We start from the raw sequence: 27,340 nt of genomic DNA on the forward strand, positions 1-27,340 counted from the left end.
ATTGAAATATATAACCAGATGCTATGTACATAAATTAAAAATGTGTGCACGCAAAACAATTCATGTTTTGCAGGTGAGCATTAAATACATTGGAATGGTTGTCTTTTGAGGAAGGACAAATGAGAAATGGGTGTGGAAATAAAAGAGAATAACTTTTTAAACAAAAACAAGATAAGACATAGATCAGTGAGGATAATGTACCAAGAACTGTGTCATTAATTCAATCCTCTGTACCTGAGACCCTCATATATTGACAAAAACAGTGACGGGACAAAGGGAGGAGATGGCATTGTTGGAGCTCAGCCGTCCAAGGTTTCCCTCCAGAAGCTGGAAGCAAAGTGGGCCTGTAGAGTAGTAGGAGCTGGACGCAGAGAGAGGGAAGAAATATCCTGGCTTTCTCCTGCCCTCCAATCTCTTACCTACTGTGGGCTGCACCAGGCCAGAAGGCAGTGAACACAGGAGCTTGAAAACAAAAGCCCACAGGGATCAGCTCCCCATGACATAGGGCAGAGCTTAGGAAGGGCTACAACTGGTTCTGCGATCAAACGGGCCAAAGATTAATTTCTAGGCAAATCAACACACACAGGCTCCAGTGCGAAGTGCCCACTTGTATCCTGTGTCTCTCTCCTTCCTTTTCCATCCTCTCTCAATCGACCTCTTTCTCTCACTGTCCCAGCCATTTTTCTTCCTCCCTCCCAACTGTCTCTCCTTACTCCTGTTGTCTCTTCTACTCCTCCATCTCTCTCTCCATACTCTTTACTCTGTCTCCTGTATCTAGCTCTGACTTGCTTTCCTTGATTCCACTTTCTCTGCGGTTTAAACTCCTGGAAGCGTCAGAACACAGCATCTGAATGAGATCAGGAATGTGCCGTGCCCTGAGTGCCAGGACAGACCCCAGCCCTGCACTCCACCTGCTACACTGACTTATCATCTGCCCCCAATCTGTGCCTCCCCCAACTCCCTTTTTTCCTCTTGGCACCCTTCTTGGCTTTTCCTCTCTCCCTGCCCTCCTCCCTTTGTGGTATTCCAGCATCCCTGGCTTTCCTTTTACCTTCCTGACCGGTCCCTCTCCGCTTCCATCAATCGCTTCTGCTCCTTTCTGCTCATAAATGATTGGTTCTCCTCAACCAGCAGACCTTAGTTCTTCATCTACATCCCCTTGGTCAGATATGTGGAGCCATTCACCAAAGGTTTCCCCGCTTTGTGATTGCTCCCTAATCCGCATTCTTGGCCATCAGGAGCAGACCCTCATTCCATTCGTTCAACAAACATTTACTGAGTGCCCACCCCTAGGCTGGGTGCTGGGGATACAGAGGTAAACAAGATGATCATCTGTCCTCAAGGTTAAGGTGCAGAGAAGAAATGATGACAGTACACTATATTGGGGACACATGGACATTTTTTTTTTTAAATGAATTTATTTATTTATTTTTGGCTGTGTTGGGTCTTCGTTGTGTTGCACGCAGGCTTTCTCTAGTTGTGGCGAGCGGGAGCTTCTCTTGTTGCGGAGCATGGGCTCTAGGCGCGCGGGCTTCAGTAGTTGTGGCACGTGGGCTCAGCAGTTGTGGCTCGCGGGCTCTAGAGCGCGGGCTCAGTAGTTGTGGCACACGGGCTTAGTTGCTCCGTGGCATGTGGGATCTTTCCGGACCAGGGCTCGAACCCATGTCCCCTGCATTGGCAGGCAGATTCTTAACCACTGTGCCACCAGGGAAGTCCTGGGGACACATGGATTTCTGGAGGAAGGCCAAGGAAGGTATCACAGAGAGGGTGAGCTTTTTTTGGAGGATGAATAGGAGTCCTCTGGTATTGCAGACTGAGGAATTAGCATGGCAAAGGCACCAAGGAGTGAAACAGCAGTGTGTTCTAGGTACAAGAAGTAGTTAGGAATTGACTAAAACTCGAGGGGAGAGGACAGAACGTGAGGCAGAGATAGAAGAGGAAAGGCAGGAGGTTTTGTTCACTCTGAAAAGGGGTTTGAACTTGACAGTAGGCAACAAAGACTTTTGGGGGGAGCGTGAGTGAGAGGTTGGACTGTTTTGTATGGTACTCTGCCCTCCCTGCTGGGGAAGAGGAGGAGCAGGGAGACCAGTCAGGGTGATGGTGGTCCGGACCAAAGTGGCAACAGTACAGGTGGAGAAAATCAGATGAATATGAGAGTTTAGGAGGTCAAAACACCAACGCTGATAACTAACTGGATAAAGGGGGGGGTGCCGGGTGCAGGAGAGGAGAAATCAAGCATGACTTCCTCCTTCTGATAGGAGTGACAGGATGGCTAATAGGACCATTCACTGGGATGAGGAAGTTAGCAGGAGGAGCAGGTTTGGACACGCTGATCATGTGAGCCGCCCACCCACGCGGCTGCTGAACAGTCGGATCTGGAGCTCCAGAAAGAGGCCTGGGCTGGAAGTAATGGAAGCCTTAGAGGTAGAATGACGGGGACAGTGGGTCGGAGACCACCCTGGCCCGATCTGCTGCGGATCCGCGTTCTCCCTCCAGGTGGCACTAAAGCCCCGCGCTTCCGAGTCCCGTTTTCCCAGACGCGCGCTCTCTGTACTCGGGAGTGTTCCGCTGCTCTGGGGACTCGCCACCTCTAGGTCGCGCCCTCCTCGCTGGGCAGGATTTAGCTGGGGATTCAAACCCGAAGGGACCTCTAGAGAGCGTGTCCAAGTCGTCCACGCGGCCAGCACATTCTTGGCGGCTCAGGGGCCTCAGGACTGGTGACGTGGTTGGTGTGACCACCTGTCCCTCGGGCCGCCTCCAGGAACCAACGTGGGGAACCGGTGTAGGGGAAGGGCCAGATAGACAGTGCCCAGAGCAGGGATGCATGGAAAGAGAACCACCAAGGCCAGACACCCGACCCGCTAGGAACGGAATTTCCTGTGCCCAAGGCCATCTCCGCGTGGGAAGCGTGTCGCGGATCCTTTAAGGCTCCGTCTCCCTGCCCTCCCCCGTCCGGGACCGGCCGGGACACCCGGGACCTGACATTTGGCGTCTCCCAATGTGGGAGCTAAAAATAACCACTGTGGGTTACTCCAGGCCATTGCTCCGCACCCACCCCGCGCGCCGGCTCGCGCAGTTCCGGGCCCGAGTTCTCTCCCGGGCAAGTGTACCTGGTCCGTCCCTTCCTCTCGGACCCCGCCGTCTCGAGCCGCCGCGCAGGGCTTTGAAGTCGCTTCTTCAGCCCCGAACCTTGGGCGGTGGGCGGAGTCCTCACACTGAGGGGAACTTGGCCTCCAAGGGTCCCAGGACCCCCTTTTCAAAACATCCGGGCCGGAGGCCGGCGGGAACCCGAGGGGCGTGTCTCGCCGGGCACGCTGACGGGCGTGGCCTCGCTGGCCTACCCTACAGCAGGTGCCAAACTCTCAGCCTCAGGGAGGGGCGTGGCCTTCTGGGGTGTGCCGGCTCCTGGCCAATGGGTGCTGTGAAAGGCGTGGCCCTGGGGACCGCCGGGGCTGCTCTTCGGGTCTTTCCCCAGCCGGCCAGGCTCAGCCAGATCCCCGGGAGCTGCTCTCTGGCTCCTCGGCTTGTGGCTGTGGGTCCCGCCAGGCTCGCCATCCGCACAAAGCTCCGCGACCCCCATCGCCCCCGCTCCCTCTGCCCGCCAAGGCTAGGGCCGCAGACCCCTAGTCGCCTCCCTCCCATCTACGGCAGCTCGTGCGTCTCCAGTTCCTAAGACAAGATGCCGTCGGGCTTCCAACAGATCGGCTCCGAAGTAGGGTTTGGCATGCGGGGGCGCGACGCGGACACGGGTCCCGCTTTTCTCGGGCTGGGGTCGCGGTTGGGGTCAGCTAGGGGGCGGTCCTTGCGCAGACGCAAGGGGTGGGGGGTGGGGGACTGGCTATTTATAGCCGGGCTGGACAACCCGTGACGGTCGGATTCCAGTCCCTCCAAGAGGCATAGCGGGTCTGGGGGATTATTCGGGAGCTAGGACCACGGCTGGATTCTGCGAGTCCAGGGTTCGCTCCCTTCTCTAGTTGGCAGCGAGTTGCGCCGGGATCGTGGACACTCTGCCCTCAAGAAAGCAGATCCAGGCGGGTCTTGCCCTCCAGCAGCTGTCCGTCTGTCTCGGCTCGCCCGCAATTTTTCGAGGACCGGAGGTTCTCCGTAGGCCCCCCCCACCCCCACTCTTGGCAGTCCTCCAGGACGCTGAACTTTCCCTCGCCCCACGGTTGGTGGAGGGGTAGAGGGGAGTGTCAGCCCTTCCTCCCCCAGCTCAGGTTTCCGTTTGGAGACAGTCTGTGCCGCCAGCGATGAGCCACCACCGCTACGGCACCTCATACCACCTTCCCGCCCCCATCCCCTGGGCAAGGCTCTCCCAGGCAAAAGCCAGCATGGCCCCCTGCCCTTCGTCGCAGCTTAGAGGGGGAAGGGAAGCCGGGGCGGAGACAGAGAAGGCCACAGGCCAAGAGGAATGACCTCGATGTCCTTTTGGGAATTGCCTTTCTTGAGCCTGTTGGGGGCTTCCGGGAGCCCGCGGAGAGAACCCCCAGATGGGAGGGGAGAGGACAGAGGCTGATGACGATAATGCACTTGTCACTTTATAAAACCAGCACTGTTGGGGACACTGTTAACGTTTGATTTTGATTTTCACACTTTCACTGACAGGTAGGCAAATTAGGCAACATCACCCCTATCTCCCCAGTTCAGAGTGGGGCAGTGACTTACCCAAGGTCACACAAATCTGAACTCAGGTCTTGTAAGGCCAAGCCTGTCCCAAGGTCACAGAGAAATTGTGAGACCCAGGTCCTCAAACATTTCTCTGCCTACTGGACTCAAACACCAGTTTCTCCTCCATGCCCTGGTACTCTCGGGTTCTTCCTGCTCTTGTTTACGTTGAGATCTTCAAGCGATTCCTAATATGGCCCACTTTCCCTCGCCCAACATGTTGGATGGAACCCAGCATCTCAAGGCTCCTGCTGGGCCTGGGCCCCTGGAGGAAGAAAAGATGCCATGATTCCATGTGATATGCCTCCTCTCTGCTTCCGCCTGCCCAGGATGGGGAGCCCCCCCAGCAACGAGTCACTGGGACCCTGGTCCTCGCCGTATTCTCCGCTGTGCTCGGCTCCCTGCAGTTTGGCTACAACATCGGGGTCATCAATGCCCCCCAGAAGGTGAGGGGCTACAGCCGGCAGAGTGGGGTGCCCAGACAAGGCAGGGGGTGTTGGGGGTGAGCAGAGAGGGAGGAGTCTGCAGGGAATAACTCCTGTGCTGTCCCCCAGGTGATTGAACAGAGCTACAATGAGACGTGGCTGGGGAGGCAGGGGCCTGAGGGACCCGGCTCCATCCCACCAGGCACCCTCACCATGCTCTGGGCTCTCTCCGTGGCCATCTTCTCTGTGGGTGGCATGATCTCCTCCTTCCTGATTGGCATCATCTCTCAGTGGCTGGGAAGGTATGGGGCTGGAGGGCAAGGGAGAACAGGAAGGGAGCCAGAGTACCAGTGCCCTAACTCTCACAGCCCCACTCTTTGCCTGCCAGGAAGAGGGCAATGCTGTTCAACAACGCCCTGGCAGTGCTAGGGGGCGCCCTCATGGGCCTGGCCAAGGCGGCTGCCTCCTACGAGTTGCTCATTCTTGGACGGTTCCTCATTGGCGCCTACTCAGGTACCCGCGGGCACTGTGGTCGCGCCCAGTGCCTTGCTCTCCTTCACTCTCCCTGGGCTTGGGGGTCAGAGTGGGCAGCTGCCCTCAGAAGCTCTCTCCTTCCCTCTGCCCAGGGCTGACGTCGGGGCTGGTGCCCATGTACGTGGGGGAGATCGCCCCCACTCACCTGCGGGGCGCCTTGGGGACACTCAACCAACTGGCCATCGTCATTGGCATCCTGATCGCCCAGGTGACTGGACCTGGCCTCACGGGAGGCTGGGCAGGGGGTTGGGGTGGGGCTCTGGGGACAGGCTGAACGGCCTGCCCTCCTTCCCACCCTTCTGCCACAGGTGCTGGGCTTGGAGTCCATACTGGGCACTGCTACACTATGGCCACTACTCCTGGGCATCACTATGCTGCCTGCCCTCCTGCAGCTGGTCCTGCTGCCCTTCTGCCCAGAAAGCCCCCGCTACCTCTACATTATCCGGAACCTGGAGGGGCCCGCCAGAAAGAGTGAGCTCCCGCGCCATCTTGCTGGAGCCTGTCCTCCTCCCAGGCCCCCTCCCTACCCTCTCAGACCTGACCCTCCTCACCTCCAGGTTTGAAGCGCCTGACTGGCCGGGCCGACGTGTCTGAAGCGCTGGCTGGGCTGAAGGAGGAGAAGCGGAAGCTGGAGCGTGAGCGGCCACTGTCCCTGCTCCAGCTCCTGGGCAGCCACATCCACCGGCAACCCCTCGTCATTGCAATTGTGCTGCAGCTGAGCCAGCAGCTGTCGGGCATCAACGCAGTACGTATGCAGCAGCCTCCAGGAAAGGCAAGGGTCAGGGAAGAGCCTGAGAGGAGGGAAGGAGGGAGCACGCCCCCTCCATTAAAATTCAGGGTCAGTCCAGCTTGGAGTGGCTGCAAGGGAGGGAGGGACCCAGGGACCCATCCCTGCCATCCCCTTTTCTTCTCGCCCACCTCTAGGTTTTCTATTATTCAACCAGCATCTTCGAGACGGCGGGGGTAGGGCAACCAGCCTACGCCACCATCGGAGCCGGTGTGGTCAACACGGTCTTCACCTTGGTCTCGGTAACTGCTGGCCTCTGGAAGGGCCCCCACCATTGGTTTCACATCTCTGGGCGTCCTGGAGGTCCAGCTCTTGGTTGGCCCCACCCACCTAACCCCTCCCACTTCCCAAGCCTTAAAGGCCCCTTGCAAGCCCTGACTCTCCCCTCAGGTGTTCTTGGTGGAACGGGCTGGGCGCCGGACCCTCCAACTCCTGGGCCTGGCAGGCATGTGTGGCTGTGCCATCTTGATGACCGTGGCTCTGCTTCTGCTGGTGAGGCCTAGGGAGAGGGAAGGGGACCCGCGGCCCAACCCAGGGGAACTGCCCCAAGGGGCTCTGTAGGCAGCCAGGGCCATGCCTCAACATACATGCCTTTGATCCTGAGGCCAGGCCGTATGCCAGGACCGTGCTACCGACGGACCCAGGCTGCACTTCCTCCTCTGGGTGGAAGCTGTAGCACAATCCTGGCAGCCAGGGAGGAGAGCCCCTGTCGAGCCCCAGGACCAATAATAATTCCTAAGGACCCAGCTCTAGAACCAAGTGGGAATCCACAGTCATAAGAGCTGGGAGACCACATGTTCCCTCTGCCCTGAATTGGCAAAGGGTAGCCAGCTGAATGTCAAATGCTCAAGGACCTATTCTAACCAAGGGTGGCCAGCCCCCTGTGAGCGGCTGGGAGGGGTAGATGCCAGTTTGCTGGGGTTGAGGGCAAAGGAAGATCCAGAAAGACCTGACCTGAATTCTCCACCCTCCCTGCCTGGCCCCCAGGAGCAGGTTCCAGCCATGAGCTATGTCTCCATCGTGGCCATCTTTGGCTTTGTGGCCTTCTTTGAGATTGGCCCTGGCCCCATCCCCTGGTTCATCGTGGCCGAGCTCTTCAGCCAGGGACCCCGCCCAGCAGCCATGGCTGTGGCTGGTTTCTCCAACTGGACATGCAACTTCATCATTGGCATGGGTTTCCAGTATGTTGCGGTAGGTCCCCTGCCCTGTCCCCATCTCCCACATGGTCAGCCAGAGGACGGCAGCTCACACTCACAACTAGCCCAGTTGCTTTCCAGTCAGCATTTCCCCCTTTCCCCTGCCCATAGAGTGCTGGTCTGGGGGTCACTTTGGTGGACCACGTGGGTCCTGAAGACCACCTGTTCCACCAGAATCAAAGAAGGGAACTGACCTAGATTGGATAACAACAGAGGTTTCTTAACAAACTAGTGGCATAACTTACTTAGACTAGGAGTAATATTACAAACTTCATATTAATACTGCAAATGGCCGGGAATCCACTCTGACTTCAGTGACTCAGGATGGTAAGAGAGGGTAAAACCAGGAGAGTTGGGGTTCAGATAATTCTTTTCTCACTAAATTCTCCTGGTAATTTCTCTTGCCCCACAAAGGAGCCACCTGCTTTGTGCAGTATCCCTGTGAAGGCCTTAGTCCCTGGCTTGCCTGAGGCCACCCGTTCCCTCCCCTCTGTCAACACCTCTTTCTCCACTTGTCCCAGGATGCTATGGGTCCCTACGTCTTCCTTCTATTCGCGGTCCTCCTGCTTGGCTTCTTCATCTTCACCTTCTTAAAAGTGCCTGAAACCCGCGGCCGGACGTTTGACCAGATCTCAGCCGCCTTCCGCCGGACACCCTCTCTTTTAGAGCAGGAGGTGAAACCCAGCACAGAGCTTGAGTACTTAGGGCCAGATGAGAATGACTGAGGGGCCAAGCAGGGGCGGGAGAGCCAGTTCTTCAACCCGCCCAGAGACCCCCTCCTTTCCTCTGCAGCACTTTAACCCTCTCTTCCCCATTACTTCCAGGGTGGAGACACCCCCTGCAGCCTGGTGGAATTGGGAAGCTGGAGGGAAGGGTGGTCTGAGCACCCCCCTCATTCCCCTCGTGTGACTCTTGGATTATTTGTGTTGTGGTTAGGCTGTGGCCGTGGGGTGGGCCATTCTCCCTTCTCGTCCCCTCCTTCCTCTGTAGCCCACCCGCACCCCACCCCAGCTCCAGGATACTTCCGCCCCCGGCCAGAGTAGGGGGATTATAGGGAGGAGAGGCTCTAAGACTGACTTTCTGGTGGGCATGAACTGAAGCCAAGAGCAGGACTGGAGAAGAGATATCCCGTTCCTGCCACCTTGGACTCCTCCCACTCTGGCACTTTCTCTGAATTCTTACCACAGACTCTGGGTGAAAGGGGGGGGGGGTCTGTCTTGTCCCCTCCAGGGCAAAGGACGCACCCCTCCCAAGGTCTAACCTCACCTCTCTCACTGCAGGCTCAGTGCTCTTGCTCGGCCTTCCGGGGTGAGAGGGAACACACATCCACATGTGGGGAGAGGAAGGGACAGCAGGCGCCTCTCTAGACTCAGGGTTCCGGGCCCCACCCCAGCTGCTCCCCAAGGCTGCCAGATGGGGGCCCCAGCTCTTTTTTCCTCTCTCATCCCGGGAGGGTGTTGTACCCAAAGGCTTTTGACCAACTAAGGGAAAGAGGGATTTGAAAGGCTGCCTGTGAACGCTGGGCTGGGAGGAGGCTTCAGATATTTTTGTATATGTTTGAAAAAGAAGGGGCAGGGAGAAAAAACTGAAGGTCTGTTGTACTAAATGTATATATATATAGATCCGTATATAAAGTTACTGTATGAGATGAGCGTCCTGTCATGCGAAGACACTCCGGGATGGGCTGAGGCAGGGACCATAGCCACCCCAACCCCCGTCTCCTCTCCATCCTGCCTCAGCTCGAGGCCGCAGAACCCTCTGGATGCTGTCACTCACTCACCCCCCCACCTAGAGTTGTAGTCACTGCTTTCCTTAACGGTAGTAAATGCTCGGTAAGGTGACGCTGCAGGTGCCAGACGCTGCTCTCGGCACTTCAGGAAACACTCATTCTGCCAGGGAGGCATTAGCCCCGTTTCACAGATGGGAAAAGTCAACTTCACAGGGATGAAGGCACTTCTGCAGAGCCGTACAGCTAGAAACGTGGGCACAAGGATCCGAGCGCAGGCCCTGCCGCCGCCCCCCTCTACAGGGAGTTACCGGCGAGGCTCTGAACAGAAAAGAGGCAGAGACCAAGACAACAGGAAAGCCTGTTTTTGTTTTTACTGGAGGCTCAGGTGGCACATGACAGTTCATAAAATGGCTTCAGAGGTAGGGGGTAGTGGGGAAACAAAAAATAAACTGGGAGGGGAAAGAAAAACAACCAGGAAGAGGTAAAAGCTGGCTGGTTCCTTCTCAGCCTGATTTAGGGGAGGGAGTTGGTGCCTCTGAACAATAAGGATGGATCCCTTCCTTTAACCCTTGGTCAGGGAGAGAGAGAAAAAAAAGCCAAAGGCTGTTGCTTTGGCCCTCCTGAGTCTCCAGGAAAAAGGGGAAAAGCTGGTGTTTTGATGTCATGAACTGTGGGAAAGCGGGGAGGGAGGTGCTGGGTAGGATACAGGTCAGTTGGAAAAACTGGCAGATACCTGAGAGGAAGAGAGACCGAAAAATCACGACCGGCAGCTTATCACCACCCAGCCCCAACCCCACCCTCTTGGTACCCGCCCTGGGCTTGCCACTCACCAGATGGTGGCTCTGGGTGTCCTTTGAGTTGGAATCACTCCGGTATGGCGGTTGGGGGGCCCCCACTGTTGATGGGGGCCGAGGTCTAGAGAGAACAAGGGTGGTCGACTGAGACCCGCTTGTCCTTTGGAGCCCCCAACTTCAACCTCCTCCCACCTTTTCTCTTTCCGTTCCTCCCCCAGTTCACATCCACAGGCTGGTGCTGGGGCTCCCAGCAGAGCTGAGAGGGAGTCTGCAGGGGGTGACGTGGGCTTGACCGCCTCTGCTGGGGTTTCCTGGTGGGTTGGGGTGCCCGCCAGGCGTACTGTCTCTTGGGTTCAGGCTGCGTGAAACAGGGTGGGTGGGAGCAAGGTCAGGAGAAGGGGGACAAAGAGTGGGAAGGGAAAGGAAAAGAAGACAGAAGTGGGGGAAGAAGGGAGACAGGCAAGTTGGCCCCAGCCTTTTCTTTCATTCTCCCCCACCACACACTGACAGTCCAAGGTCCTCACCTCCGGGGCTGTGGGCTGCCCGGGTCCAGGGGGCTGCTGCCGTCTCCGCTGGAAGTAGGGGCGGTTCCGTGGGCGCTGGGGCTCAGGCCGGGAACCGTCAGTGGGGCCTTGGCTGGACTTGGTCTCGCCATCCCCACCTTCTGTGGTGGGCTGCTGGGGTGGCCTGGGGTGGAAAGGCCTGGGGAGAGAAGCAGGGACCCTGAAGGGACAGGAGCCCAGTGCGGACCACGTCCCTCCCTCCCAGGGCCACCCAGCAGAGGTGGACCAGCCTGCCTCTCCATCCCCACCCCACCCCAGCAGTGCCTGCTAACCCCTGGGCACCTCAGCAGTAATCGCTCAGCTACCCAGCTCTCGTGACCACTGGCTTCAGGGCCATCCCCCTCCCATCCTCCTGTCCCCATACTGGCTGGCGAAGGGGAAGACAGAGCCCGGGACAGGGAGTCTTACCTTCGGTACCTGGGCCGGAATCTGGGTGGGGGGACCCGCTCATCTCCCTGCTGTTGGTCCCTCTCCAATGGGGCTGTCTCTTTGGGTTCTGCCCCGTCAGTGCCCTGGGAACACACAAAGGCCCGGGTGAGCCGGGTGGCACCAGCTGTCCAGGCGTCTGCAGGTCTTCCCAGGCCACCATTCCGCTTCGTCTGGGGACTCTGGTCTCCAGCCTCACCAACTCTCGCAGCTGGTTCCCACGTTCCCAGTTCCCCTCACCTCTATGGGCTGCTGCTGGTTGGGGGGCCGAGGGCCTCGCACAAAGCGCCGTCGGTAGAAGAAGGGTGGTGGGCGCCGTCGTCTGGGCCGCTGCCCGGAGTCTTCAGCACGCTCCCCTTCGCGGCCTGGTTCTGTCCCGCCTGACGGAGCCTCTGCCACCATGGGTGGCGGGGCAGCTGGGCGGGGCCGGGGGATGAATCGGCGGAACCTACGTCGGTTGGGGGCATAGCGGCTGCCCTTCACTGGCACCCCTCCGGGCCCAGTTACATTAGCAGCTTCTGCGCCCTGCGGGGGGAGGTGGGGAGGAACGGGTGAGAACCTGCTCCAAAAACAGGTGCGCAACCTTCCCAGCCTTGCCTGAATCATTGTCTTCCCGTCCTTCCAGCTAAACGCCCCTCTCCAGCTTTCCTCCAGTTCCTCTAACTTCTACTTCTTTCCACCCTCCCCAGAGAAGGAGTGGCAGGTGTTCGGACCCTTCTAGGAGGGGCCACATCTGCAACTGGTCCTTTTGAAATAGCCGCCACTGGACCCTCTTGAGGTTTAGCCTGGAGGTGGGGTGGGGGTGGGGAGGGAGAAAGAGGGCTGGCAGTAGGTGTCCATCTCCGGGAGGGCTGATTCTGAGAGGAGGATGTGGGCGCGGGCCCCCCGCGGAGAACAGGCATGGGAGTATTTGGTGAACTACACAGAAACCCAGATACTGCTGACTGGTGACAGGGACACGTTCTTTAGGACATCCCTTGGAGCGGCCAGAGTGTTAAGGACAACAAGGTCTGCGTGAGGACACAGTCCTGGTCCTACAGCCTGGGCTGCTCGGCCAGAGGAAGAGCTGGCCTGAGGAGGCCAGAGCCTCAGGGGACTTCCAGGCCACCCTCCCATGGCTTGGTGGTTTCTCTATCCCACCGCAGCCCCCGAACCTTCTCTCCTTCCACGACATCGAACTCCACAGTCTCCCCATCTCCAACGCTGCGCAGAAACTTCCTTGGGTTGTTTCTTTTAATAGCTGTCTGGTTAGGGAAAGGCCAGGAGAAAGGTGAGGACAGCCAGCCGGGAGTCTCTCGCACCCCTGCTGGGTCCACCACCCAATTTCATTCTTTTCAAAATTTTATTGAATACTTGTGGGTTGGGGCTGGAGGGTGGAGCAAGGAGAAGGCAGTCAAAGTTTAGCAGGGGAAAAGCCACAAACTAGGGGCTTTCAAACAACTGTGCATTTCACCATGGTCCCCAGGACACACTCCCTCCTCCCCGACCCCTAAAGGATTTCAAGAAGGGAAGCAAGAAACATGAACTCAAAAGCAAAACAAAAAGCCGAGAGCGTCTTAAGTTGCAAAGTGGGTAAAACGTACTGTTTCTTACCTCAATCCCACTGAGAGCGCTTTCCACCAAAGCAGTGGTTCTCAAACTGTGCGTGCATCACAAACACCTGGAGAGCTTGTAAAAACAGGCTGCTGGTCCCTCCCCCAAGCCTGATTGATTCGCTAGGTCTGAGGTGGGCCTGAGAATTTGGATGTCAGGTGATGCTGCTGTTGCAGGGACCACACTTTGAGAACCACTGCACCCAAGTAGCGCAAGCCTGTGTCCTTTCCCTCGGACACTGCCTGTGATTCATTCCGAGGGTGTTCACAGGTCCCAGTAGGTAGTGAGCGTGCCAGGCCCAGAGGGCAACAGGTATGTTTCTTACAGAGACAACCCAACACAAGTGGGGCCAATGCAGTTAATACAGGCACCTGAGGCGGGTGGATGGGGGAACTATTTCCGGGTAGGAGGTGAAAGCTGGAGAAACATGATCTGTGCTGCTAAGGATAAGGGCAAAAGCCATCAGAGAGGGAGGGTTCCTCCCCTCAGAAAGCCAACCTAGCTCTTACCTGGTGAACAAAGACATCCTCCTTGGTGTCATTCCTGCAGGACAGGATGGGTTGTTAGGGGGTGACTTTGGTAAGGCGCTCACCTCCACTGAAGCCTCCCTAGCTGCCATTCCTAAGACTTGTGGCCCCATCCTCTCCACCTTCCATGGCAGCTTGGGGTGAAACAGGGCCCAGGGAGTGAGACAAGAGCCAGCGGGGGCCCCCTGAAGCTGGTATGAAGCAAATATCCCTAAAACCTCCATGAAAAACCTGGGCTTCACGAGGAAATGGCTGTGGGGGGAGGCAAAGGCACCTTGAAGGAGCTGGGCCAGCTTTCACCTGCTGAGCACTCCACCCTCTACGCCGGGGCACCTTAGAACCTGGTGGTGCTGGGTATAACTGTCCCCAGCCAACAACCCCTCTTCCCCAACCCACATCACGGGTGGAAAATTCCACTCGGTTTCCTTCCTTCTATAGTCAAGGAGGGAGAAAGTGGGGACGGGAGTTGAGGTGCAGAATACGTTTGAGGAGGGGAAAATGGGTCAAGAACTTGCTCCAAACAGCCACAAAACTGTATTCTCAGCCTGGAGGTGAACCCCAGGCCCCCTCTCAACACACCAAGAGATCAAGGATGAGAGAGAATATTCGAACTGTCACGACCTTGCCTATCACCCCAGTTTATCCTAGCACCCCAATGGGGGAGGGGAGAGGTTTTCCCTCAGAACCTCCCAGGAGTCCTCATTTCCAGAATTAGAAAGGGACCCTTCCCTAGAACAAGTGTTCTAGCTTTAAAGCACTTAGATCTGCACAAAGGTCAGCCTGCTAAGAGGGAACTGGGACCTCCCAGGAGGTCTGGGCTCGGCAGGGTGCCTGGGCTGGGGAAGGGCCCTCTGGGAGAGACCTGGCTCCGCTCAGAATCCGCCACTACGGCACCGCCCAGTGCGGGGGCGGGGGGTGGGAGGGGCTGCGGAACTGAAGGAAAGCAGCAGCCTCAGGCTGAGTGCTGGCGCCTCCCTTCCCCAACCCCCACCGGACGCAGTCCCATCAAGTGAGGGATTGATTCAACGAGCTAACAGCTCCGTAAGGGAGATGAGTTATGAGAGTGCTAAGTGTGCTGCCCTAAACAGGAAATGAGTGAGGATTCCAGCCCGGAGGCACAGAGAGCAGGTACATTCTGCCACAAAGGCGGCGGCAAACTAAACCAGAAGGTGACCCAGACAGGCTTGGGAGGGTCAGAGCCAGGTTTGCCAACTTCCTAGATCATTAACCCTCTGCTGCCCTTGAAGATGTGGAGGCGGCTTCGTCTTGCCCACATCTGTGCTGTGGTTAAAGACTTTTAATCAGCGTCAGCTGGACATTGCAACCATGTGCCTTGGTAGGGGTAGGGATGAGGCTGGAAAGGTGTCCAGTCCCACAGGCCAGTTTGGAAGGCACCCATTCCACCCCCTCCCTGGGTTCCTCAGATACCTGTTGATGAATCCGTAACCATTCCGCACGTTGAACCATTTGACAGTGCCCAGGACTTGGATTGCTGCCAGGCAGGGATGCAGTGGGGACAGTAAGATGGGGGAAGAGATGGAGTTTGACTCAGTTTTGAGACACTCCAAAATCTAGTCTACCTCCCTATTACCTATTAAGCTTAACTTCACGCCAACCAGGTTTCATCCAGTAGCTTCAAGGCATTCTTACCCCAGTTCCACTACGTAAATGGAAGCGCCCATACAGGGGGGCTCAGGCTTTCAAAACTCTTCCGATTCTAAGGCACGTTCCTCACATCCTACAAATCAAGGCCCTTCACCTAGAACCGGGTACTCACCTGGTCCACGAAGTTCCGCCCTCAGGTCATAACTGAGGGTCTCTCTAGCCCTCCCAGTGTAAGGATCACTAGTGCACTTGCTTCCTGGTCTCAGAGATTTACCTAATACTAACCCGAGTCATCAAGGCCAAAGTCTCCCGCCCCGGGGGCGTGGCCAGACCCTACCAGACCAACCACACCCTCCCGCCCAAGAACTGCAGGATTTCCCACCAGGGGAACCCACTTCGGTCCGCTGGCCTCAACCTAGCTAGTCCTTTGAGTCTCGAGCCAAACCGGCCTTCGGCTTTCCGGACCCAGCCGGGCTCCACGATGCCCCTCCCCCAGCCCGCCGACCCCCTTCGAGCAGCCCTGGCGCGCGCCCCGCCCCTCACCCAGCACCGGCTTGTCCGCCTGACTCCGGGCCGGGGGCGCGGGGGTCCCCGAGGCCGCCGTCGCTGGGTTGCCAGGGGTGCGGGGGCCCGGCGCCGAGGGGGTCCCAGCAGCGGGGCCCGAGGCGGCTGCGGCTCCGACTCCGCCGCCGCCCGCCCCGCTGCCTGCTTTCTGTGACTCCACTGCGGGCACCGGAACCACCACCGCTACCACCCCTGCCGCCGTCGCGGGCACCGTGGCCGCGGGGGCCGCTGTCGCCACCACTGCCGCCTCCGCCTCGCTCATCCCGCCGGGCCCAGTACCGGCCCCCGCCGCCACCTCCTCCTCCTCCGCCGCCGCCGCCACCGGCCCGGCCCCTCCCCCTGGCTCGCGAACCCACCGCCCCGCTTGGTCCTCGCGCCCCGAGCCTCGCCTGCACGCCGGCAGCGGGCCCTGAGCCGAGGCCAATCGCAGCCCGCAGCCGCGGCGCGCGCAGGCCCCGCCTCCCGGCCACAGGCCAATCCTAGCGGAGCTACCCCCCCGGGCCAGCAAGCCTGCCCCGCCTCCTGGACTTCGCGCGGAGGCCGAGGCCCCCGCCTGCAGCCTCGTAAGTACACCTGGGCCCCGCCCCGTTGCCATCACGTGACCGGCCCCAGCCCAACCCATTGGCCGACGGCCTCTCTCCCCTCCTCCCCCGCCCCTTTCCACCGGCCGCGGGAAATCAAACGGGCTGGTCGCGCCCCAACCGCCACCTGGTCTCGGCACGAAGGGTGGGGCGGGGGGCGCAGCTCCATGGTTGCCTCTGACGACCCGGGCGGGGGACCTGAGCCCGCAGCCTCGGTCCCGGCTGTGAGCGGCACCGCTCACCTCCACTCTCGAGGCCACCCTTGCCCGCACAGCGCCAGGTGTGGTTGCTTTCTCCCAGCCCGCCCGACCCTCTCCCTAGAGGATGACCCGCACACCCTGGCCTGCGGGATCAGCCCGCGCGGCCAGCTAGACTTGCCAGCTCACGGTTGCTCTCACAAGCCGAGGACTCTCACTTTTTAGTTTGTTTTTGAGGTATAATTTACATACAGCAAAATGCACAACTCTTCGCTGAGTTTTGATAAACGTGTTCATCCGTGTAATCAACACCTTAATCAAGGTGTTTTTCCCTCGCTCTGGGAGGTTCCCTCGAGCCCCTTCCAGGCAGGTCCAACCTCCGCACAAACCACCGCTGTTCTGATGTTTTCCACCGGAGATCAGTTTCAGGGTCCACAGTGCTGGGCGCTTTGGTCTCCGGCTGGGTGGGGCCTCCGTCTCCAGCTCCTCGCCCTCTCCCTGGCCGCTCCCTCCGCCTTCTTTCTTTTATCCAACTGGCCAGGCTCTTCGGACTCAACGGCAGTTTCCTCTGCCTCACGGCAGTTTCCTCTGCCTCCATGTCTCTCAGGGTGACTTGGCTTCAAGTACCAGCTTACATATCACTCCTCACTATCACTTCTTTACTTTTCTCATGGCATTTTTTGAAATATGAAATTGCTTATTTATACTATTCCTGCCCGCTCCGAAACTCTTAAACCGTGAACTCCACAGCAAAAACCGTGTAGTTATGCCTGACGCCTGGAACAGTACCTGGCACAACACTGGCACGCAATATTGCTTGAGCAAATGAATGGTCCCCATTCCACAGAGGAAAAAGCTGAGGCCCTGTGCGAGGCTTGCCCCGGGTTTCTCGGGAGTCCGGGTGTCCGGCCCGGGAGACGCTATCTCCCTTCCAGAAAGATGCGGCTCCAGAAGCCGCTCCCGCCGAGGGCCGTCTCCCCGACCCGGGCAGGACGCGTATTTTTAGCAGGGACAGCACGCCGCCGGGCAGCACACGTGCCCCCAGGCTCTGCCTGGCCCCACGTGCGCTTCCGCAGCCCCGGAGTCACCCGCCAGGCCAGCGTCCGCTTTCCAGACCGCGGCCGCTGCCAATCCCGGTGCCGGCGCGCCCCCTGCCGGCCGCTTCGGGAGACCGCCCGCCCCTGCTTCCTCTCTGTCCTTCCACCCGCTACCCCGCCAGCCCCACCGCTCCCACCCTATCGCAGTTGAAGATTCTGTTTCCCAGGACATCCGGCACCGGAAAAAGAGAAAAGATGCGAAAACAACTAAATCAAGACGAGGCCGTGAAGGATAAAGAAATGACCACCCTCTTTTAGACTATTAAGGACCGACTTACCTGTATCCAGCCCTGAGCTCAAGGAATTCGAGAAGCATGAGACTAAGGCTGCGGGGAGGCAAGCAAGGTAACTCACAGTGTGACCCCGGAAACCAAAGAATCGCGTGGAAGGTACAGAGGGAGCTCAGGTTTGGACTGGTTAACTGTACGGTTAGAGGGTGAGAGAGAGGAAGCTCACAGAAAGGGTGAGCCCTGTTTGTAGTAAAATTAAAAATATGTCAGGAGATCAAGGGTGCTGCAGGAAAAGTACATTCGGCCGACAGCACCGAGACATGAAACAATACTTAGGCATGCAACAGTTACATACTCTCTATCCCCATGTATAAGAAGTAGCAGAAGCCACAAAGATTTGCAATTAATATCCCTGTTCAGTTGAAGGGTTTGTGCATGTAATTTTCTGGTTATTTAATTTCACACACACACCCCCCCCACAAGGCATGCGGGATCTTAGTTCTCCCACCAGGGATCGAACCCGTGCCCCCTGCAGTGGAAGCCCGGATTCTTAACCACTGGACTGCCAGGGAAGTCCCTATTTAAATATTTTTAAGTACTATAGATAACAAGGGCTCCAGGCATTCTTGTGAAAAGGCTTCCTCCTCTTACTGTCCCTCTCTTTCTGTCATTTCCTGCCCACCTGCAATCTGGCCTATCTTGTTCACTGCTAAAAATAAATAAATAAATAAAACAAAACCCCTACCTCCTTAACTCTTGCTCTACACCTCTCCATCAATTTAACACAAAACTTCCTGAAGAAAGTCTCTACTGTCTCTACTTCCTCATCCTTCTTTCACACCCCACCAACCCACACCTGGTTTCTGTCCCCACCACTCCACTGAGATGGCTTCACCAATAGTCCACACCCTCTTCTTAACTGAGACGTTTGGGGCCTGGTTTTGGGTTCTCTTTCAACTCCATCTGCAGAAGTGGTCCTGCCAAAGCTTCCACAGCTTAACCTTCCCCCATGCCCTGATACCTCTCCTTCTGTGGCTTGTTCTCCACCAGCCTCAATCTTTCCTGGACTGTCTTCTCCTGTCACCCCCTTCTATAGTTAATTTTATCCATTCCCCTGGTTTTGGTGACCATCTGCTACTGATGGCTCTTAAACCCGTGTGTCTCCAGCCCTGAGTCTTTCCCACCTTCTAGCAGACTCTGAACCAGGCATCCTCTAGCCAATGGCTTCTCAGGCTTCTGAAACGTAAGTCCTCATCCAGGCTCCTCTTTTTCCCCCTCCCATGCTGAGTTATGTCACCACTTACCCACAATCATTCCTTAGTGCCCATTCCTCCTTTGTAGAACAGTTTCCCCTGGATGCCCAGGCTCAGCACAGCAAAGGTGAAGATTTATGGTATCAAACTGAGATATGTGAAAGATTTACAACATGCTGTTGCCTCGCTCTAGCCCTTAGTACCAAACACTACCAGCGACTTTCGCCTCTAACTTTCTCCTTGCTGCCCAAATCAAGGTCTATTTCTTCTTCTCTCTGCTAATACCTGCTCTCTTATTTCTCAGCTGCTACCAAGAGAGTGTTCCATACCTACAGCCCCTCCCTCTCTTGCCCCATTTGCTCTTTAACTACTGTTAGCTCTGCCCTCTCCTTTTCCAGGCTCTGCTAGCACTCCGCCAAATCCTTGACCTTTTCTCTGCCCTCTACGTCCTGTCCTAGGTACTATATCTGATATTACTTACTGCCTCCTTCTTGAAACCTCCTTGTATTTTGGGGTTTTTTTTAACCTAATTGCAGTAAGAGTCAATATTTATTGAGCACTAAGTATGTGCCACATGCTGTGTTAAACACTTTAAATGTCTTCAGTCATTTACTCCTTCCAGCAGCCCCGAGAAGTGGATACTAGTATAATTATCCCCATTTTCCAGATAACGAAACAGAGGAATAGTGAAGTTAACCAAGCAGCCTAAAATCACACAGCTCTTGAACAAGCCAAGCTGAGAATCCAGTGCAGACCAGCCCAACTCCAGAGCCCATCTTCTTTCTTTTTTAATATTTACTTATTTATTTATTTTGGCTGCGCCGGCTCTTCGTTGTGGCACGCGGGATCTTCGTTGCGGCATGTGGACTCTTAGTTGCGGCATGTGGGATCTAGTTCCCTGACCAGGGATCGAACCCGGGCCCCCTGCGTTGGGAGCTCACAGTCTTAGCCACTGGACCACCAGGGACGTCCCCCAGAGCCTATCTTCTAAGTCGCCAACCTCCTTCCACTGTGCTGGGACTATACTTTCCCATCTTCCCCAACAATCCTTTGATCCCCACATTCCCTCTAGTCCTTTCCATAAGTCAGGCTTTTCCTTCGAAACTAAATTTTTTTTTAATTTATTTTTTATTGAAGTATAGTTGAATTACGATGTTGTGTTAATTACTGCTGTACAACAAAGTGACTCATATACATTCTTTTTCATATTCTTTTCCATTATGGTTTATCACAGGATATTGAATATAGTTCCTTGTGCCCTACAGTAGGACCTTGTTGTTTATCCATCCTATATATACCAGCCTTCGAAACTACATTTCTTAAAAGACTGTTTCCATCACCCAGGTTCTGCTTCTTCCCTTGGGAGGGGGGAGGGGCATGAGGAAAGACACTGACATCTGTCCTGTCACTTAGTTCAATGGACCCTTTTTTTGCCCTTGTTCCTCCACCTCTGTCTATGTGACGGATGTAACTGGAGACCATCTCCTTCTCAGACTTCTTCGTGGGCTCCTCAAGCTTTTATTTGCCAGAGTCCCCAGTTCTTCTGTTCTGACTCTATCACCTTTGGGGAACTCGTCCACTTCCACTGCTTCAGCTATGACCTGTTACGGGTAGAATTGTGTCCCCCAAAAGATACGTTGAAACCCCAACCCCTGGTACCTGTGAATGTGACCTTATTTGGAAATAAGGTCTTTGCAGATGAAATGAAATCAAGATGAAGTCATTGGGCTAGGCCCTAATCCATATGACTGGTGTCCTTATAAGAGGAAACTACCACGTAAAGACAGACACATAGGGACAATGCCAGGCGATGACAGAGCAGAGACGGAAGTGCTACAGCTGCAATCCAAGGAGTGCCTGGGCTACCAGAAGCTGAAAGAGGCAAGGAAGGATTCTCTTTTCAAGACTTGGAAGAGAGGGTAGTCCTGCCAACATCTTGATTTCAGACTTCTATCCTATAGAACTGTAAGAATAAGTTTCTGTAGTTTTCAGCACCAAGTTTGTGACACTTTGTTACAGCAGCCCTAGGAAACCAATAAACAACCCAAACACAGATGACTATGCCGCCAGTCTATGCCGCTAGCCCAGACCACCCTCCTGAGCTCCAGATCTGTGATGCCCAGCTGCCAACTGGAACTCTCCAGGGTCCCCTGTCTCGGGAAAGGGCTCCAGCATATCTGGCTGTGGTGATATGCACTCTGCTGTGCTTACCTGTTTCACGCCCTCAGCATTTCTCACCTGCATCTCTAGAATTGCCCCCCTCCCATCCACTTTTCACGAAGTACCCCACAAGCAGAATAGCTTCCCAGTCATTCTGTCCTAACCCTGGCTTTATTTTCACTATAGTATTTATCAGTACCTGATATTTTCTTGTTTTTAATGTATATAAGCTTGGGTTCTTGGCTGTCTTCTTCACTGCTGTATTCTAAGCATCTAAAACTGTACCTGGCATCTGGTAAGTGGCCAGTAAAGAGTTGACTGAATGAAAGAAGAAAGCCAGAAAGATCTTTCTAAAATGCTTTTTTTTTTTTCTCAGTACAGATCTGTCATCACAGAAAGTTCTAGCAGACAGCACTGTTACACAACACTCTCTTTCAACCTCAACTTCCATGATACTAAATCTGTTCTCAAAGTTCCAGGGATGCCCTGTTTGAATTAACTTCACTGACATTTATTGAGTACCTTCCTCCGACCATGTGGTGGGGAAGGCAGGGTGGATGGAATGGTCACCACAGTGCTCCTTAGCAACTCTGTGTGTCTTCTAAAAATAGTTCAGGTGGGGAATTCCCTGGCGGTCCAGTGCTTAGGACTCTGGACTTTCACTGCGGGGAGGCTGGGTTCGATCCCTGGTCAGGGAACTAAGATCTCATAAGCCAGGCGGCGCAGCCAATAAATAAATAAATAAATACATACATAAACAAATAAAAATAGTTCAGGTAGTTTACAATAAAATATGCCTGTTCATTTATTTCTTCAACAAGCATTTAATGAGCACTTTCTGTGCGCCAAGGTGCTATAAAAGGTGCTGGGAAGACACTTATTCAGTGCTGAATAAGATACTCCCTGCCCTCACACCACTTACAGTCTAGTAAAGGAGGTGATGAAATAAGTCAACGGATATACATGATAATAACAGATGTAATCAAAGCCATGAAGGAAATGCACAGATTGATATGATGAAGAATAGGAGGCTGTAAGGGGATAATCTAGAATTAGGCCATCAGGAAGACACTGCTAGGAGGTGTGTCACAGTTTATGCTGTGACCTGAAGGATGAGAAGAAGACAACCAAATGTTGGGATTAGAGAAGAGAGTTCCAGGCACCTGAAAAAAAAATTAGTGCAAAGGCTCTGACGCAGAAAAGACATGAGCCTATCAGAGGAAAATGTTTAGTGAACAAGGTGGAGGATGAGATAGGGCCAGATTAGCCAACGCTTTGGAACCTGGATTTTATCCTAAGAGTGATGGGAAGTCTTTGAAGGGTTTTATTTTTATTTATTTATTTAAAATTTAAAATAAATAAATAAATTTATTTATTTGGCTGCATTGGGTCTTCGTTGCGGTGCGCGGGCTTCTCATTGCAGTGGCTTCTCATTGCAGTGGCTTCTCTTGTTTCAGAGCATGGGCTCTAGGCATGCGGCTTCAGTAGTGGCAGCACGCAGGCTCAGTAGTTGTGGTGCACGGGCTTAGTTGCTCCACGGCATGTGGGATCTTCGCGGACCAGGGCTCGAACCCCTGTCCCCTGCATTGGCAGATGGATTGTTAACCACTGCGCCAGCAGGGAAGTCCCCTTTCAAGGGTTTTAAAAGGGGGAATGAGTGATATGGTCTAATTTATTATTTTTTAATAAACTTTATTTTTTTTAATTAAAAAAATTTTTTTTGGCCACACTGCATGGCTTGTGGGATCTTAGTTCCCTGACCAGGGGTCCAACCTGCGCCCTCGGCAGTGAAAGCACCGAGTCCTAACCCCTGGACCACCAGGGAATTCCCAAAACTTTATTTTTTAAAGCAGTTTTAGGTTCACAGCAAAATTAAGTGGATGATACAGAGATTTCTCGTATACCCTCTGCCCCCGTGCACGCACAGCCTGCCCTACTTGACTTATGTTTTAAAAGTATTACTTGGCTGCTCTGGGGAAAATAAACTGGAGGGAGGCAGAGGTGATGGGGCCGCGGATTAGTGAGGATGGAGAGAAGTGGACGAGTTTGAAGTACGTTTTGGAAGTAGGGTCTGCAGGGCTTGGTGGTGGACTGGATGTGGCGGTGAGAGAAAAGGAATCACGGAATCTAGGTTTTTAGCTTGAACGTGGGCAGATGCTGATGCTATTTATTTCCACGAGAAACCCTAGAAGAGGAACATAGTCAGGAGCTTGGTTTGGGGCTTGTTTGAAACATCCAAGAAGAGGGCTCAGGCAGGCAGTTGGAGGGATCAGTCTGCGGCTCAGGAGAAAGTTGAGGCTGGAGCCCCGCGCAGATGGGATTTACAGCCCTAGGTCAGGCTGAGCTCCCTATGAAGTAAGTGTTGAGCTCTCTATTGTCACAGATGAGGAGATAGTCCCAGAGAGGCTAAGTGACTGGGCCAGAGTGATGCTGAGAACTTGGCCTCTGTACACGGGTACCAAATTGAATCTCGGAGACAGGGTTTTGGGTGAAGTAGAAAAGCATAGCCTTATGGCTTTGCCAGGCAAAGGGGGACACAGCGGGCTCATGCCTCTCAGAATTGTGTGTCCCAACCCATGAGGAATTGGTGAGGAGTTTTTATAGCAATGGTTCAAGTGTAGGGTTGCTGATAAGATTAGAGTGTGTGCAGGGCCTGCACTCCTTTAATCTTGTCTCAGGTGGTCTCCTAATTTTTTCTTTTTTCTTTTTTTTTTGCCTGGCATGCGGGATCTTAGTTCCCCGACCAGGGATTGAACCTGCACCCCCTGCAGGAGTCTTAACCACTGGACCAGGGAAGTCCCTGGTTTCCTAATCCTGATGAACTTCTCTGGTTCCTTTAATGCTGCCTCAGGTGGTTTCTTGGCTGGTCCTCCCTTGTCTCTGTCTGCATCCTCTCCCTTCCCGACTACCAACTGTTTGAATCTGCCCTTTGGAACCCAGGGAAGGCCATGGAGGCTGGAGTCTGTTCCCTACAAACAAGAAACGGGACAGAAAGTCTTCCGTGCCTAGGAGCCCCACAGGGTTCTGCTCGGTTTCAAAAGCTACACAATGTGAGTGGCCCAGGAGTGGGAAGGGCATGACTGTGTTGGGAGGTGCAGGAGGCCTGCAGAGGCTCTGGCGAGGAACAGCTGGGATGGGGAGGTTGGAACCTAAATCCGGCAGGCCTCGAATCCAGGCAAAAATCCTGTCCTGAATCCAGAGGCACCTGAATGATGTCTAAAGTGCTTTACTGGGTTCTTCTCAGTGGAATTGACTCTTCCCAGAGGACTAACCCCTTTGGTGAGGATTTAGTCCTCCCTGGCAGGCTGCAGGAGACAGGGAGGGTAGTTTGGTCAGATTAAACTCTGACATTACAGCTCAGTCTGTAGTGAGCCCAAGCAGCCCCTAAGATGGGCTACGCAGATGATCTGCAGGGCAGACCTGAGGAACTTCCTCTTCAGGGTTGGCAGGAGGGGAGACTCCCTCCTCTCTAAACAGGCAGGAGATGGGCCTCAAGCAGGGGGAATCCTCTTTCTTTCTTTCTTTTTTTTAAAAATTAAATTTAATTAATTAATTAATTAATTTAGGCTGCATTGGGTCTTCGTTGTGGCACGCGGGATTTTCACTGAGGCATGCCAGATCTTTCATTGTGGCACGCGGGCTTCTCTCTAGTTGTGGTGTGTGGGTTTTCTCTTCTCTAGCTGTGGCACGCGGGTTCCAGAGCGCGTGAGCTCTGTAGTTTGCGGCACGCGGGCTCCAGTTGAGGCGTGCGAGTTCAGTAGTTGTGGCGCGAGGGCTTAGTCGCGCCTCTGGCGTGTGGGATCTTACTTCCCCGACCAAGGATCCAACCCACGTCCCCTGCATTGCAAGGCGGGGAATCCTCTTTCTTGTCCAAGAAGAGGATTCCATCTCTAAAGCTGGTTTCCCCTTTGTGAAACTAGGAGTTCGTGAGTCCCACTCATCTCTGAGTTGCCCAGTCCCCTTTTCCTTCAAAGAACAAATTGGGGGCACCAGTGCCAAGAAGAGTCAGTTATTTTAAGCTGAACCGAGCATCGTAAAGAGGAGGAGAGACGAACACAGGAGAGAGAAGGGCATGCAGGTCTTGGGCCTGTTTCCTGGCAGGTCAGGACAAAGTGGCTCTGATGTGTGCCCTGAGTAGACTCTTTAATCTCTAACTTCAACTCACATCTCACTGTTTTTGATTTTGTTTTGTTTTTGAGATATAATTGACATATTATATTTGTTTCAGATGTACAACATAGAGATCTGATATATGTATAGATTGCAAAATGATTATCACACTCTATCTAGTTAACATCCATCACCACACATAGTTACAATGTTTTCTTCTTCCTGTGATGAGAACTTTGAAGCTCTACTCTCTTAGCAACTTTCAAGTATACAATACACTGTAATCAGCTATAGTCACCATGCTGTACATTACATCCTCAGGACTTTTTACTTTATAATTGGAAGTTTGTACCTTTGACCCCCTTCACCCATTTCACCCACCTGCCACATCTCACTGGTCTTTTTTTTCCATGCCACATGACATGCAGGATCTTAGTTCCCCCACCAGGGATTGAATGCATGCCCCCTGCAGTGGAAGTCTTTTTTTTTTTTTCCACATTCTCAACTTTATTTCCCATCCTAGTGATGGCTCCTCTGTACAGTGTAGGAAAGGGACCCCCACCAGGGGTGCGGAGAGACAGTGTAGGCCGGACTTGACCGTCAGTGAAGGTGACGAGGATGACCAGAGACTGGCAACCACACAACAGGAAGCCAGGGGTGGCCCTTCCAAGTCTCATCAAGGACCCAGAGTGGGTTTCAGAGCCCCAAGGGCCTAACGGTGCGATCCCCAGAAGCCAAGGTCCACAAGCCATCAAGGAGTGCCCAAGGCCCCAGTGAGGCCTAGAGGGCCAGGGTGTCTTTGATGAGCCTGTGCCTGGTGGTGGTGACGGAGGAGCCCAGGGTGTCGGTGACTTGGAAGGAGATCTTGTAGAGGTAGGGCTGCACGTCCCGCAAGCCCGTGTCAAACACGTTGTCCACCTCCGACTGCGAGGGCATCTTGGGCATGTACTCGTGCTGGTTAATCACCTCTACAATGTTAATGATCTTCTCGCAGAGCTTCTCACCCACCTTCTCCCGGCAGATCTGCCGCTCCCTGCAGTGCAAGTCTTAACTACTGAACCACCAGGGAAGTCCCCTCACTGGTCTTAAAACCCTCTTTCTTCTTGATTCCCGCTGAGCATCTGGCAGTTTCTCAGGCTCAGATTGCTGCCCCTCCTCATTCATTCATTCATTTATTTATTCATTCTATAAACATTCAGAGCTAGCCACGTGTCAGGCTCTGTGGTGGGTGTGGGGACTACCCCGCTCACACGGAGCTCAGCGTCTGGAGAGGGAGACAGACATATTGTCTGTAGGACAGGTGATGGGTAGGAGTGAGCACAGGGGCCGTGAGGCAGAGAAGATGCCATTCAAGTTAGCCTGGGAGTGTCAGGGTGGCATGGGCTGGAGATGAAGCCAGATCTCAGTGCTGAAAGGCACACGAGAAGTGGCCAGGTGGAGAGAGGGGAGGCAGGAACGGGATTTGGAGTGACCAAGTGACTGTGGGCGGGTGCACGGGCCCTGGACCCAGGATGCAGCAAGGGTAGCCCTGTTTGAGGATTGAGGCCCTAACCTGCCCCTTGGATCTTTCTTCTCTCAACACAGAGGCCATCTGCCCTTCACTTCCTCTCTTATACCTTGAGGTATTCTTTTTGTTTTTTTTGGCCTCTCGGCTTGCGTTCCCAACCAGGGATTGAACCCAGGGCTCCTGCAGTGGGAGCGCAGATTCCTAACCACTGGACCGCCAGGGAATTCCCCTTTGAGGTGTTCTTTTCATGGGTCTAGACCAGCCAAGAAGGGTTGATACCCAGCTAATTTTGCTTTATCCCTTGCCCACCGAGTTCCCAGACCCTCCCTCACCCTGTTGAGAGCCGATCTTTCTCCAGGTTCCTCAGCTCGGGTGTCTCCCTGCCAGAAGAACTGCCGGGTTTCCAGGCTGGGTTTGGCCCCTCTGGGTGCTCACTCAGCCCCCACGTGCCTTGCCGTCGGCCGCATGGCTCTGCTCTGCAGTTGCCTGGCTACCTTTTTTAAAAAATATATTTATGGCCTTCCCTGGTGGCGCAGTGGTTGAGAGTCTGCCTGCCAATGCAGGGGACACGGGTTCGAGCCCTGGCCTGGGAGGATCCCACATGCCGCGGAGCAGCTAGGCCCTTGAGCCACAATTACTGAGCCTGCGCGTCTGGAGCCTGTGCTCCGCAACAGGAGAGGCCGCGACAGTGAGAGGCCCGCTCACCGCGATGAAGAGTGGCCCCTGCTCGCCGCAACTAGAGAGAGCCCTCGCACAGAAACGAAGACCTGACGCAGCCAAAAATAAATAAATAAATA

The 27,340-nt window shown here is 54.8% G+C and overlaps 2 protein-coding genes across 6 annotated transcripts; one reads left to right on the forward strand and one right to left on the reverse strand.

The window, feature by feature from the left end:
- The first annotated feature begins 3,445 nt into the window (after positions 1 to 3,445).
- On the forward strand, positions 3,446 to 8,496 carry SLC2A4 (solute carrier family 2 member 4). Of its 3 annotated transcripts, none has more exons than XM_059906788.1 (12): positions 3,446 to 3,712; positions 3,975 to 4,097; positions 4,995 to 5,111; positions 5,220 to 5,392; positions 5,479 to 5,603; positions 5,717 to 5,832; positions 5,933 to 6,095; positions 6,182 to 6,369; positions 6,549 to 6,653; positions 6,802 to 6,903; positions 7,399 to 7,602; positions 8,129 to 8,496. In XM_059906788.1, the coding sequence occupies exons 1-12, from the start codon at positions 3,680 to 3,682 to the stop codon at positions 8,330 to 8,332; spliced, it is 1,653 nt and encodes a 550-aa protein (XP_059762771.1). In that variant the 5' UTR covers positions 3,446 to 3,679; the 3' UTR covers positions 8,333 to 8,496. The 3 variants fall into 3 exon arrangements, with proteins under 3 accessions (XP_059762771.1, XP_059762772.1, XP_059762773.1); XM_059906789.1 differs by having other exon boundaries at positions 3,447 to 3,712; positions 3,975 to 4,031; XM_059906790.1 differs by lacking the exon at positions 3,975 to 4,097 and having other exon boundaries at positions 3,447 to 3,712.
- Positions 8,497 to 9,692: 1,196 nt separating this feature from the next.
- YBX2 (Y-box binding protein 2) lies at positions 9,693 to 19,042 on the reverse strand. Of its 3 annotated transcripts, XM_059908020.1 has the most exons (10): positions 16,439 to 17,159; positions 14,668 to 14,731; positions 13,222 to 13,255; positions 12,713 to 12,758; positions 12,274 to 12,363; positions 11,360 to 11,644; positions 11,102 to 11,205; positions 10,655 to 10,832; positions 10,167 to 10,251; positions 9,693 to 10,069 (listed from the first exon to the last, which is right to left on the reverse strand). In XM_059908020.1, the coding sequence occupies exons 1-9, from the start codon at positions 16,481 to 16,483 to the stop codon at positions 10,201 to 10,203; spliced, it is 897 nt and encodes a 298-aa protein (XP_059764003.1). In that variant the 5' UTR covers positions 16,484 to 17,159; the 3' UTR covers positions 9,693 to 10,069; positions 10,167 to 10,200. The 3 variants fall into 3 exon arrangements, with proteins under 3 accessions (XP_059764003.1, XP_059764004.1, XP_059764002.1); XM_059908021.1 differs by lacking the exons at positions 12,713 to 12,758; positions 16,439 to 17,159 and adding an exon at positions 18,818 to 19,042; XM_059908019.1 differs by lacking the exons at positions 12,713 to 12,758; positions 16,439 to 17,159 and adding an exon at positions 15,388 to 15,702.
- Between the last annotated feature and the right edge of the window lie 8,298 nt (positions 19,043 to 27,340).

Source organism: Balaenoptera ricei, chromosome 20, assembly GCF_028023285.1.
Source record: "Balaenoptera ricei isolate mBalRic1 chromosome 20, mBalRic1.hap2, whole genome shotgun sequence".
Lineage (NCBI taxonomy): Eukaryota > Metazoa > Chordata > Mammalia > Artiodactyla > Balaenopteridae > Balaenoptera > Balaenoptera ricei.

Bases quoted from the DNA above. Each gene is read 5' to 3' on its own strand.
- SLC2A4 (XM_059906788.1), top strand. From the start codon at position 3,680: ATGCCGTCGGGCTTCCAACAGATCGGCTCCGAA. The intron at 5,393-5,478 runs GTATGGGGCTGG...TTTGCCTGCCAG, and splicing joins ATCTCTCAGTGGCTGGGAAG to GAAGAGGGCAATGCTGTTCA. The intron at 6,370-6,548 runs GTACGTATGCAG...GCCCACCTCTAG, and splicing joins AGCTGTCGGGCATCAACGCA to GTTTTCTATTATTCAACCAG.
- YBX2 (XM_059908019.1), bottom strand. From the start codon at position 15,670: ATGAGCGAGGCGGAGGCGGCAGTGGTGGCGACAGCGGCCCCCGCGGCC. The intron at 11,645-12,273 runs GTTCGGGGGCTG...CTCCCCCCGCAG, and splicing joins ATGTCGTGGAAGGAGAGAAG to GGCGCAGAAGCTGCTAATGT. The intron at 11,206-11,359 runs GTGAGGGGAACT...GTGTGTTCCCAG, and splicing joins ACCAGCAGCAGCCCATAGAG to GGCACTGACGGGGCAGAACC.